Genomic DNA, 13,506 nt, shown 5'->3' on the forward strand with positions numbered 1-13,506 from the left:
ACCATTTATCATTGTTTTATTATTTAACTATAGAAAGTGCATAAACAAATTTTCAGCATCAATTGTACATCCACATTAAATGTGAATCCAGTTTTTATGTGATTATAGTTTTTAATGTTGCTCTTTAGCACCATTAAAAACCATTGATTTAGATTTGTGACTGGGTATGTCATAGATAATAATAATGAGTGATTTGTGTGTCTCCAAATAAAACAACATTTAAACAACCAACACAAAGTCACATTTGCATGTTGAAATAAACATTTTTACACACTCCTGTATGTATGCCTGTAGACCACACATGTGGTTTCACTTATTCTGACTCAGTACACCTCTGCTCAGGTTGAGCAGTTTTACTGGAAAAATGCTAGGAACATAAGTATTGTCAAGTGGTCTTTTTCAGTGAATACATTTTTATAGCTGGAAAAACACAAATAATCAACTAAATGATGACTAATTTGCATTTAGCTGGTTTGGGGCCAGGGTGCTAGTGCGTTCTGGTTGTCACACAGTTGTGGGTTACTGGAACACTTGAGAGTTGTCATTAATGTTAAGAGCAAGCTGTGCTTTCCCCACTACAACTGGTCAAAATGTCTACTGTGAAAAAAAATCTGTCCAGAGAAAATCTTTAATCAGCAGAAAGTGAAAACACAAAACCTCTAAAGTCAGACTATTTATGATCATAGCCCTCTCATTGCAAAAACAATTTCTAAGGGTATTCACTTTAACTAGAACTTGACCCTGTGCCATTATGTTGAACTGGTAATTCCTGTTAATTCACGCATACATGCACCAAATATTCTCTACAAGTACAATCAAATACAAGTACAATCACATGCAACACTAGACAGCGGATATTTAAGGCTACACAGAAGTATAACCATACACATATGACTTATGAAAAAACAAAGGTTAAAACATTAATATAAAATACACCACAGACACTGTTGAAACTACATTGTACTTTCCATCATCACTGTCCCACATATTTTTACCAATAGCATGGGTGAATGTCTAACATGATTTTTGTGGGCAATATGCATATTTGCACCACACGCTAGCAGTCCAACATGCAAGCCAGGAACATGTCCTGTTCTGTCTCTGTTAGTGTGCCAGTGAGTTGCAGGAAAATGTTTCATGGACTTCCAGGCTTTGCTGTATGATGCTCTTCCAGGCTGTTGTTCCTTCTACATATACTGAAAGAACATTTGCTGTTCTTGTTCACATTTTGCAGTAACTACTTAGCCAAAAGCACACATAGACAATGATGTTTCAAACACAGGGAGACAGCAGTGAGTTAGCTGAAGGAATGATGCAAAAAAAAAAAAAAGAACAATTGATTCCAGTGTATTTTAAACTTTTCATTCTCCATATCCTTTGTTAAGAAAAATCAGCAGTTTGGCATAAAGAAACAGTGAGTGATGGATTTTGGGCTTTCTGAAGTGAAATTAAGGAAGGATTGCCATCTGGTGTGTTGTTGGAGGTAACTGTGCTTGGGCAATCAGAAACAGTAAATAAATGACACTTTTCATTTTCTATTCAATGCTTTTTCTCCAGTGGGGAAGGTAGAATTTAGTAATTCGTTTTCAGTGCTTTGTAATAGAATGACTTTAGATTCTCACATAGATAATAAAAGCTGCAGGCAATCATCACTGCAACTACAAAACTTTCCAGAATGATACTGGTGAGGCCTATTAGCAGATACTAACATACAGAGATCACTTTTAGGAGCAGCTGCAGTTTAAAAGATGATGCAGTGTCTCTTATGTGAAGTTGCCCTCAAGTGGACAAATTAAGTAACTGCAGAATGTCACTGGTGGGGAATGACATCCTTTCCGCAATCAGGTATCCCTTAAAAAGTAACCATCATTACTGTCACTGTCAGACTTACTGTTTAAAAACACAGGGACAATGTACAAAACTCATGTGTATTCACTCATTGATCTTAAAAGCAATTCGTGATTATGAACGACACCTCTATCGAAACCAGCACTACTGTGAAAAACCTTGGAGTTATTTTTAACCAAGATATGTTCTTTAACTCACACATAAAACAAATTTCTAGAACTGCCTTCTTTCACTTGTGCAATATTGCCAAAATTAGGAACGTCCTGTCTCAAAATGACCCAAAAAAACTAGCCCAGTCAGCTGTTATTTCAAGGCTAGAACGCATTATCATCAAGATGTCCTAATAACTCAGAAAAAAGCCTCCAGTTAGCAAGAGAGATCATGTTTCTCCTACATTAGCTTCTTGTTAGAGAAATTGACAAAATGTTCATCCTCAAATAACCAAATCATATGATCACCTTGCTTTAGCATAATCGAAACATTGCTAAGTGGTGCCCATTGTGCAAAAACTTTTTCCTTGAAACCAGAACAGCTTGTTTTAGCTTCCACTTGTTGATACAGACACTTGGCATTATAACTCATATGTCAGGTAGCTGAGAATTGTCTCCTCTTTCTGTACACATGAACTTGTTTGCATCATGTTGCAAAATGATATACTTGGCTTTGACCAGGCAGTGACATATGCTGTACAAGGGTGTTGTATGACCATTACTCCTTGTAAGTAAAACTCCTTTGTAACTGACCGAAGTTCGTCCTCTGAGTCTATTTGTTAAAAGAATTTACCTAACACTTCACTTCACTGTCTCCCTGTAAAATCCAGAATAGAATTAACAGAATAATACACATTAACACAAATAATAGAATAATAGAAATCCTTCTCCTCACATACAAATCCCTTCATGATAAACCTTTATACCTTAAAGACCTCATAGTACCATATCATCTCAATAGGGCACTTTGCTGTCAGAGTGCAGGTCTACTTGTGGTTCCCAGAGTTTCCAGAAGTAGAATGGGAGGCAGAGACTTTAGCTATCAAGCTCCTTTAGCTATCAAGCTCCTCTCCTGTGGAACCAGCTCCTGGTCTGGATTTAGGAGGCAGACACTCTCACAAAGCTTATAGTTAGGTCTAGAGCCCGAATGATATGGGTTTTTTGGGGCTGATTACGATCCCGATATTATGAATTAAAGAAAAATCCGATATCGATATATCAGCCGATATTATTTATGTCTATATTATAGTACAGTACCAGTCAAAACTTTGGATACACTTGCAGAGGCAATGGCATTTCAATTTGTGTGTACAAACTTTTGATTGGTACTGTATATAGAATACATAAAACATAAACAGAAAATAAATACATAAACAATATATACACATAAATGCATTTTAAATGCACATTAAAAATCTTAATTAAAAAATGTTAATATCGGCCGCATATTTGTGATACCGATATATTGGTATAGCGATAGGTTCACATCGGCTGATAAAATCGGCAAAACGCTATATTGGTCAGGCTCTAGTTAGGTCTGGCTCAGGTAAGCCTGAACCATCCCTTAGTTATGCTGCTATAGGCCTAGATTGCCTGAGGACTCTCCTCCCCTCCCCTCACATGTGTATGCCACCATTGAATGTCACTAACTTCGTACCTTCTCTCTCCCATAGTTTGTGCTTTCTGTCTCTCTGTCCTCTCTCCCTTTGTACCTTCTGCATGTGTCTCTGGTCCTGGAGCTGAATATTGCTGATGTGTAGTTACTGGACCCAACCAACCTGCAGTGTCTATTTGTTGTTTATTGTTGCTGTTTTTCCCCAACCAGTCGAGGCAGGTGGCTGCCCAAACTGAGCCTGGTTCTGCTGGAGGTGTCTTCTGCTAATGGGAGTTTTTCCTCTCCAATGTCGCCAAGTGCTGCTCATAAGGGATTTGTTGGGTTTTGTTTTTGTTTTTAAAAAAGTGCCTTGAGATGATTGTATTGCGATTTGATTTTATACAAATAAAACTGAATTGAATGCAAAAACAGGTACTCCTGGTACAGGTATTCCTTTACACTTTAAATAAATTTATCCTCAGGTAGAACAGTTGATCTCTGTGATGAACTGGCAACCTGTGACCCTAATTAGGAGTAAGTGGGTATAGGTAATGGATGGATAGAACCGTTGATCTATAAAGTAAAAAATAAATTAGTGGAATTATGCGTGCTGTTGTCTGCTCCACAACACATCAGTGACTGTAAAGACTGATTAAAGACTTTAAACCCAATTAATGAATATTCAATTGAATTCATTTTTGAATTCATTTTAAACCCCAACATTACCTGCAGACCATTAAATACTGCACTAATAAGAAGGCTGTTAAAAATGCATTTTATTTATTTATTTTCAACCGTTGTTTTTTCGGTGATTCCTAATAAAGAGTTGTGAAAAAGAAAAAAAAAATCAGGTCTGCTTCCTGTGTCCGCACTACGTCACTGACGTCAGCGCGTACTAGGAGCGCATTAGCGTGGTCTCGTGTGCCCTTCACATTGATCCACATCCTTCCTGCCTGGTCCGGATCGCAGTCATGGCCCTGCTGAAGTCAAACAAGGTGATCTCCTGTCTCGGGAACATTTCTCCGTCCCTGGGAGTTTGGACCACCCGCAGCAGGTAAACGACATTATACGCTCTAGGTCATCGGACTTAGGCGTTGAGATGAAGCTGTCCTGGTAATTTAGCAGCGTGTTGTCACGTTGTTTTTTTTTTAGCTAGCTAGCCTGGTCAGTAAACAAGCCAGTTAAGGGTTGGCGTCTCGGTTCTGACTGACGCCTCACAGCTTTGTGCTTATTTAGCTCGGTTCTATTATCTGGCGTGCTAAAAGTGACAGGAGTCGAATGGTTTCAATAGGTTCCGGTACGCTGTTCCCGTTAACCTGATGGTGTCAAGGGTTAGGACTGTAACTTCACAGGTCGGTTAGCACCTGTTACTGAGGTGGCCTTAGGCTGACCCGGTGCTGCCTACAAAGACCAGATGGCTTTAGGCTGACCAGGGACAGTGAAGCACGTTGTGATGTGTCAGTGCTCAGTTCCCTTGATGTGTAGGAGACAGTTACTGCCCAGCAGGGTTGGTTCGCTATAAAAAACTAGTTGATAACATTTTGGTGTTTAGAATTGCGGTGTTTTTTTATTTTAAAAGCTACTTTCTGAAGGATCTACACGACCGCCATGCCCTCAGTTGTCAAATCCCACGCACAGTTTGAGCTGAACGAGTTGTCGTTGCTGTCGTCTTCCCCCTTTGATTGCTGATTGGCTCACATCTTCCGCCTTTGATCGCTGATTGGCTATCACCTTCCGCCTTTGATCGCTGATTGGCTATCACCTTCCGCCTTTGATCGCTGATTGGCTATCACCTTCCGCCTTTGATCGCTGATTGGCTATCACCTTCCGCCTTTGATCGCTGATTGGCTATCACCTTCCGCCTTTGATCGCTGATTGGCTATCACCTTCCGCCTTTGATCGCTGATTGGCTATCATCTTCCACCATTGATCGCTGCTTATAACATTTCTAACGGTGTGACTATGACTAGTACAAGTGTTCTTTTGCTGTGTACTTAGAATAAAAACTATACTATAACAGGTGCATTTTTATTTGTATGAAGTATTTAAAATGTAGTTTCTGTAAATCAGCCCATACTTTTTTCTTCTTTCACTTTTCTACACTGGTGTAAGGTGAGATTTCGTTTTGAAAGCTGTGCTATACAATTTCTGTCTGTGTGTTTACAATCTGCTTTTGCTTCATGTTCCTGCACAGGGGAAAGGGACACCTTTATTCTGTCCTGCTGCAAACATGGTCTTTGGGCTATTGATTACTGATAACTTGTTAGAGCCTGTGTTTATATAAAACCAGTTACTCTGTTCCAAGGTCCTGTGTGCGGGCACCAGAGGGAGAGTGAGACTTGAATCCCAATGGTTCCTCTTTATATATAGTATGATGTAGTGTTAAATTAAACTGCATTGTCAAATAATTACCATTTCTATTTTGTTGACTTACTACCATCACATATACAGCAATTTGTTGCTATTAAATGAATATATTTTCAGTTTTTGCCCATCAATCTACACTAAAAATAAAAACAAAAGTCAATCTCTCATTTACAAAAGTATTATTGAAGCAGACTATCTGGCAGACTATTCTACTTTGTAGAAGTATGGCAGCAGCATTGCGAATTTCTGTAGTCTTCTACAGGCTTCGTGCCAGGTCCTGTCAAGCTTTGTCCACTGAATGGGACATGAATGAGAGAGACACTTAGTTGTGCAGGCTATTTGCTTTAGTTTTTGATTTTGTAAATAAAGATTTCTAAAAACATGTTTTCACTGTGTTAAGAGTTACTGAGCATAGCCTGTCAGGGGAAAAAAAATAACATTTTATTCATTTAAAATTAAATCTACAACATAGTAAAGGGTAAAAATCAAACATGCCTGAATACTTTCTGAAACCAGTGTACATAGTGTTAAATACGTCTTCTCCGAGGTTGATACTTTATATTTCACTGGACTTGTGCAGACATGTGAGAATGAGTTATTTAATCAAATGTATATAGCATTTGTCCCTGTATATCACAGGATCACTAGTGAGGTGTAATAACATCAAACACATTTACGATGCAGACTACGCCCTCAAAGGTGGTTCACATCTCTTGACCTTTACAAAGCATTCAGTACTAAATTTAGCTGCTAAGATTGGAGGGTTTACAAAGTAGAAGAAACTTGAGACGATATGAGAGCAGCAGTCATTGAAGCAGATGTGATACAATGTATCAAATACAAAAGATTACAGGGACATTATTACATTAGTAGCACTCCATCATGACACAGTCATCAGATATCCAGTAGCAATGCAGCCAAGGAGCTAATTTTATAGGCCTTTCACACACAAATGTCGTCTAGTAATCTGCTAAACTTTAGTTTTAGTTTTCATATAATAAAAAAGTAGAAATGTATCATGTTTAAGATAATCACTACATCCGTCTTGGTGTGTTGGAGTTAAAACAATTCACTTTATTACATATATACATATCCTCCAAGTTTAAAATGTTTCTACTTTATAATGCAGAATGTTCATCCTGCACAGATGACTGTGTTTAAGTGCCACATGAGACAGCTTTGTTCTTTAGGTTTTTACTGATCCCTCCGCCTTCCACCTAATTTAGATTTTTGTTAAAATTTGCTATTTATTTTAGATATAGGTCTGTTACAATAAAGAGGAAATGTTTGGTTTGTTGGCTCATTTATTAGGACTAGAATCCTAATAAATACCCTAACTCTAAGTGGCAGAAATGCTGCTGCTGAGGTTACTGTAGACAGGCTCCAGCTGTCACTGTTGCTATCCTCCTCTGTGCTGTGGTTATTATGAGTCTGGCTGTGACACATTTGTTTAGACTCCATAACCACCGACATCATAACAACAACTAATGAAATAAATCATTTAAGAAGATGCAATGTTTTTTTTTTGTTTGTAATTTTTCACATTTATCCACTTTAAAGCACCATATTGAGTAGTAATTATATGAGTCAATGGAGGAACAGTATTGGAAACAGTGAATTTAGACCCAGATTAACTCATGTTTGTGGACTCTTGTGAACCTTCTAAATTAAGTATAACACTTGTCTTATTAAACTTGTGTGGACTGACCATGTGTCATTCACATGGGCAGTGGGGTAACCTCAGGTCACAGGAGGACCTGTGCTTGAGCATTAGATCAGCAGCATCTTACAGAAGCATGGCTAACATGGCTGTAACATTAGTGCAACCAGTGTTACATAAAACCATGAAACCTTAAAGCACAGCACACTTCATGACCTTGCACGAATGCGTTAGTATTACTCTTGGCGGGACCTGAAACATTTTTAAGTTCAGCGCACACAGGTGAGCTCTTGACTCTCTTCAACTGGTTTGATGTCTTTGCAGCTCATGGTGGGGTGGAGTGCAGATGGGTCCCCCCGATCCCATCCTGGGGGTGACTGAGGCCTTCAAGAAGGACACCAACCCCAAGAAGATGAACCTAGGAGTAGGAGCCTATAGAGATGATCAAGGCAAACCCTTTGTGCTCAGCTGCGTTCGCAAGGTATAACTGCTTCCATGCCCTTCAGTAAATACTCTGCTACAGCATTCATTCTCATGTCACTAGATGTTGGTCAGTATAGGTTTTTCTATGGCCAAAGCTAGTACCGATCTTTAGAAATAAGGGCAGCCAAAGGCTGATTATATGATGCCTATTTTATTTATTTATTTTTGCTGATATTTTCTTTTACTGTGTTTTGGTACTCATCCCTGCCTGTAAGCTATAGTTGATTGAAGGCTCACTATCAGTAATCTTACAGTTCCAAAGTAGCCTGAGATATACATATTTTCTGTCTAATTTCATATAATTAAATGAAATTTCATTTAATTCAATTTCATTTAATTAATTTAATATTTTAAATATGGGGCTTTGAAAAATAAGAATTTAAGCTGTGCTGTTTTCTCCCATTACATTCTTTTTTTTTTTTTTCACTCTTATCTTCCAAAAGTTAGTTAACCTTCACCTGGCAACATTGACTCAGGTCTGGTAAGGTAATAGGGCAGTGTCACAGATGTCTGACAACACTAGGCTGTCCAAACATTCACCTGCCCATTAATCAGTTAATATCCTCAGCCATCGGTAAATGCTGATGCTTTTAAAAATTGGGCCGAATGATTGATCAACTTCTGCATGTCACACATACTAAGTGGTTTGCTCTACATTTCCTGTGATTAGGAAAACCATGTGGAACATCAGTATCTCTGAACATTTAAACATGAACATTTAAACATTTAGTGTATTCTGAAGTGTTTCTGTTCAGACGTTGAAGCACTGACGAAGTGCTGTTGTGGTACACAAGTTCTACTTTACAATACATGCATTGCACCATGTTGTCATCTTTTTTAAGTTTGAAATGATCCCAAACTTTGGACATTTTCTGCCTTTTATGCATAGTTTAGCTCTGACATGTGTTGCACGACAGTGATTACGGTCCGTGTGGAACAATGATCACTAGGTGGAGCAGGTCCGATAACTCAAGTAATTGTAATCAAACAAATACCTGAGGCAAAGAATTTGCTTAGAGGATTTTTGGAATCGAGTTCCTCAATTTACTCGAGTAATCGGTGCAGCCCTAATTAGGAGAATGTCTTCCTTATCACTGTGACCAAGTGTGTGTATTTATTGAGTCTTACAAATTGCTAAGTAATCCCATGGATGTTTTATTTATACAGGAGGGAATGTCAGTCAAGGAAATTCCATAAGTTGTGTTTTATAATTTTGGATTTTCACATCTTTCTAGGCAGAAGCTATGATTGCAGCCAAACAGCTGGATAAGGAATACCTTCCCATTGGTGGTCTGGGAGAGTTTACCAAGGCCTGTGCTCAGCTGGCTCTTGGTCCTGATAACGAGGTCCTGAAGAGTGGCAGGGTAAGTTGGCCACATAAAGTTCAGATCCGTTCTGACAGTTTTAGGTCCCAGTCATTGCAGCCCATCCTTTCTCCCAACAGAGCATCACTGTTCAGTCCATCTCTGGAACTGGATCTCTGCGCATTGGAGCCAACTTTTTGGTGAGGTCCTCTTCTGTTGGTCAGCCAGCACAAACTAAAAATTTAGTGTAGGGTAGTTACCTCACCAGGTCTTTCCTTTGTTACAGTCCCGTTTCCATGGAGGTCCACGTGATGTGTACTTGCCCAAGCCCTCCTGGGGAAACCACACACCCATCTTCAGAGACGCTGGCATGCAGCTCAAAGCATACCGATACTACGACCCCTCCACCTGTGGCTTTGACTTCAAAGGAGCTCTTGAGGACATCTCTGTAAGACATTAATAGGAAAGGCGTGTGTGAAAATGTACTTTTGTGAAATTTTGAGATTTGAAGTATTGACCATTATTTGCGTCAGTCAGGAAGAACTTTATATATATTATATATGAAGGGACTTGGTTGACACCTGATCATGTTAATCATATTTTGACCTTCAGTGAAAACAGTTCCAACAGTTCCCCCTTTCAACTAACTGTGCTGTTTTATACATGGTGTTGAAGATTCACTAATCAAACCTTTTATATGTGGCAGAAAATCCCAGAGCAGAGTGTGATCTTGTTGCATGCTTGTGCCCACAACCCCACCGGCGTGGACCCCAGGCCTGAGCAGTGGAAGGAGATTGCTGACATTGTGAAGGTGAATGTGCATACCTTCAAGACAGCCACAATGGATAAGCACTGCACTTTAGCGAGTTGTTATCACTTGAAATATCATTAACTGGGTGTCTGCGCCTCTCTGCTGTCTCCTTCCCCTTTCCTTCTCACCTTACAGAAAAGGAACCTGCTCGTGTTCTTTGACATGGCCTATCAGGGCTTCGCCAGCGGAGACATCGACCGTGATGCCTGGGCTGTGCGTTACTTCATCGAAAATGGCCACAACATCGTGCTGTCCCAGTCCTTCGCCAAGAACATGGGACTCTATGGTCAGCCAGTCCTCTTAAAATATGACATGCAGACAAACATTCATTCATCCATCCATGATCTACTGCTTTCCTTCTAGGGTCACATGGTGCTGACACATTTAAAACATTTGATTGAAAGCTCGTGGAGTGGGGTCCACTCAGGATATGTGACTGGTGGTGACAGATTGCATGAAGTTTAGTTTGTGTTGTATCACAATCTGGTGGTAAAACGTTGGTGGTGAACCATAATTTATACAAATAAGTATTTAGACTTCTAAAACCCTGAATATAACTGTACATAATGCGACATATAAAGTACGTTCCACATGGCACAGCTTTGTATGTGCTGTTAGTTGTCTTTCTAATAAACAGGAATAAGTCTGGTGAGACTGGTTTGCTTCTTCACCAAAACCGGTTTTTACACGGCGATATCTCATATTATAAGACAGTGAGCTATGACTCGAGTATAAAAATTATCCCTTCTAGAGAAAGTAATAAATCTTTGTTTCACATTTTGTGTCGCACCTCAAGCCTAATTTATAATGTTCTAATTTCAGGCGAACGTGTGGGAGGCTTCACTGTGGTGTGTAACGATGCAGATGAGGCAAAGAGAGTGGAGTCTCAACTTAAAATCCTCATCAGGCCCATGTACTCCAACCCACCAGTGAACGGTGCCAGAATTGCAACAACCATCCTCAATACACCAGAGCTGCGCTCACTGTGGTACAGGCTTAGAAATGCACACTTGCACATCTTGTACATCACTGGAACTAAATGCGTCATTTGGATATTTGTAAAACCTGTTCAGATCCCCATGTCTCCATATAAGCTGGTTATGATATATACTGAAATGTATTTTCTGTTTAATCTTGCAATCATTCCAGGCTGGAGGAGGTCCATGGTATGGCTAATCGCATCATTAAGATGAGAGAGCAGCTGGTGGCTGGCCTGAAAAAAGAGGGCTCCAGCCACAGCTGGCAGCATGTTATCGACCAGATTGGAATGTTCTGCTTCACAGGCCTCAAACCTGAACAGGTAATAAGAGAACAACAGAGAAATATGTTATTGTATTTTGTGGACTATAAGTCACACTTTTTTTTACTCTTCTGGCTTGTCCTGCGCTTTTATATAGCAAAATTACTTATATGTGTATATTTGCAGTCATTTGGACGTTAGATGACACTCTTTGCACTCTTGACTCAATTGAAGATCATATTGTACCGCCAAAAAAAGTAAAAACGTTTATGTTCACACTAAACTACTGTAACACAAGTGAAAATGCTGCCAAAAAGAAAGAGCTATACTGCAGACCTCAAAGTGCAGGTAATAAAGTATGCAGCTGAAACAAAGTTTGGAGTGAGTGTCTGCAGTTAGGCAACCTGGGAGAGAATGTTGTTTCATCCATCTCTCAGTAAATTACAGTAAAGGTTTTACAAACTGAGTTGAATACTAAAATAAATTTTGATAAATGATTCATGGATCAAGTATGTGGCCGCACTGGAGTGCAAGTGCCCGATAGTGTCCAATCTCGGAAGCTAAGCAGGGCCGTGCCTGGTAAGTACTTAGATGGGAAACCAACTTGGAAGACCAGGGGCCGGTGAGGTTGTGTCAGGAAGGGCATCTGGTGTAAAACTAGTGCCAAATTGATCATGCAGACAAATTGGGCTGCTGTGGTGACCCCAAATGGGAGAAGCCTAAAGGAGAAAAAAAAAATTATGGAATAAAGCACAACTAAGCTGCACAATGGAATAATCAAAATTTAGTCTTTCCAGTGCTGCATTGGATATGGTTGACCACAGTGTATTGGTACATGGACTTGAAGGTTGAATTGACACAGTGCTACACTGGTATAAATTATATTTGAAGGACAAGGACTATTTCTTGTGAATCTATAATTGCAGTACATATCTGAGCATACCAAAATGAGGAAGAGTTTGCCAAGGTTTCATTTTTGAGCCTCTTCTGTTTAATGTGTACATCCACCCAGTAGCTCAGATGATGGTCAACAAAATATCTTACTGTAATTCTAGAGAAGGATTTGCACTGGCTTTAGAATCACGCTGTTATAGCGTCTTTACATTCTCATCTGCAGCTGATTCAGAAAACTGTTGATGTATTGAGAACAAATGTCTCTGGGACTGTTTGTTGTGCCTGCTAATTAATTTTTTTCTGTAGGTTGAGCGCTTGACGAAGGAGTTTTCAGTGTACATGACCAAGGACGGCAGAATTTCCATGGCAGGTGTCTCCTCTGGGAACGTGGGCTACCTGGCACAAGGAATCCACGCTGTCACCAAGTAGAGTGGATCCTGTTGAGAGCGACACAATCAAAGCTGCAAATTTAAAGATGAGCTCAATGAGTCATTTTCTCTCTGTCTGCTCCATTCCATCGTTAGAAAAGAGCTCAATACTTAGTTAGACATTTCCTTGATTTGGTTTCATCATGAGTTCAACTTTGTCCCAGTTGGAATGATTGTTGCTGTTGGACAGTTTCACTAAACAGGCACCCCTGACAAATTGTATAAAGCATCTTTTCTCCTTGTACTGAGCTGATGCATCATCTTCTATTATTTATTATGTGGAATCAACTGTTGGCCATACATTAGTGTCCTCCTGAATGTGCACCGTGTAATCTGCTGTGCACTATGAAACATCAAGAAATCGAGATTGGGGCAATGTTGGGCTGTGCATTCATTTTATGTGAAAGTTGAGATCTCTGAAAATGTGACTTTATTTTCTTAATAGCACTTAAACTGTATGGCACCAAGTTTCGCTAGGTTTTTATTGTTCGGCTTAACTGTATAAAGTAGCATTTGTCAGTGAGGTCATTCATGGATGCAGGTCTGTATGTTGTTCCTGAACTAATCAAATATCTGTAATTTAGTCCCTTTATTATCTTTGGATTTTGCTCATCTATATTCTATGTATTTACTACTTGCAAGTAGGATTTTTGAATCTTTTTTCACTCTAGGCTCTTGCAGGGCAGCAGTCCCCTTTAAGCCAACATGCACACAAGCCAAAAAGAGCTGAACATCATTGAGAAGTGATCACTTCATGTAATATGAACTTGACTGAAAAGTTATTTTGCCATTGTCCCAAATCAAATGCCCAATTTTCTTGTGATAAAGGCTTTGTATATTATCTCAGTAGTGGTTAATAAAAAAAAAAATAGAATGGGGTACCTGTT

General features: G+C 39.4%; 1 protein-coding gene across 1 annotated transcript; it reads left to right on the forward strand.

The window, feature by feature from the left end:
• The first annotated feature begins 4,328 nt into the window (after positions 1-4,328).
• Positions 4,329-13,497, forward strand: got2b (glutamic-oxaloacetic transaminase 2b, mitochondrial). Its single transcript, XM_026320322.1, has 10 exons — positions 4,329-4,486; positions 7,784-7,940; positions 9,178-9,306; positions 9,387-9,446; positions 9,533-9,694; positions 9,953-10,057; positions 10,193-10,343; positions 10,880-11,045; positions 11,207-11,357; positions 12,498-13,497. Exons 1-10 carry the CDS (start codon positions 4,404-4,406, stop codon positions 12,618-12,620), a joined length of 1,287 nt encoding a protein of 428 aa, XP_026176107.1. The 5' UTR covers positions 4,329-4,403; the 3' UTR covers positions 12,621-13,497.
• Positions 13,498-13,506: the final 9 nt, after the last annotated feature.

This window comes from Mastacembelus armatus, chromosome 3, assembly GCF_900324485.2.
Source record: "Mastacembelus armatus chromosome 3, fMasArm1.2, whole genome shotgun sequence".
Taxonomy (NCBI): domain Eukaryota; kingdom Metazoa; phylum Chordata; class Actinopteri; order Synbranchiformes; family Mastacembelidae; genus Mastacembelus; species Mastacembelus armatus.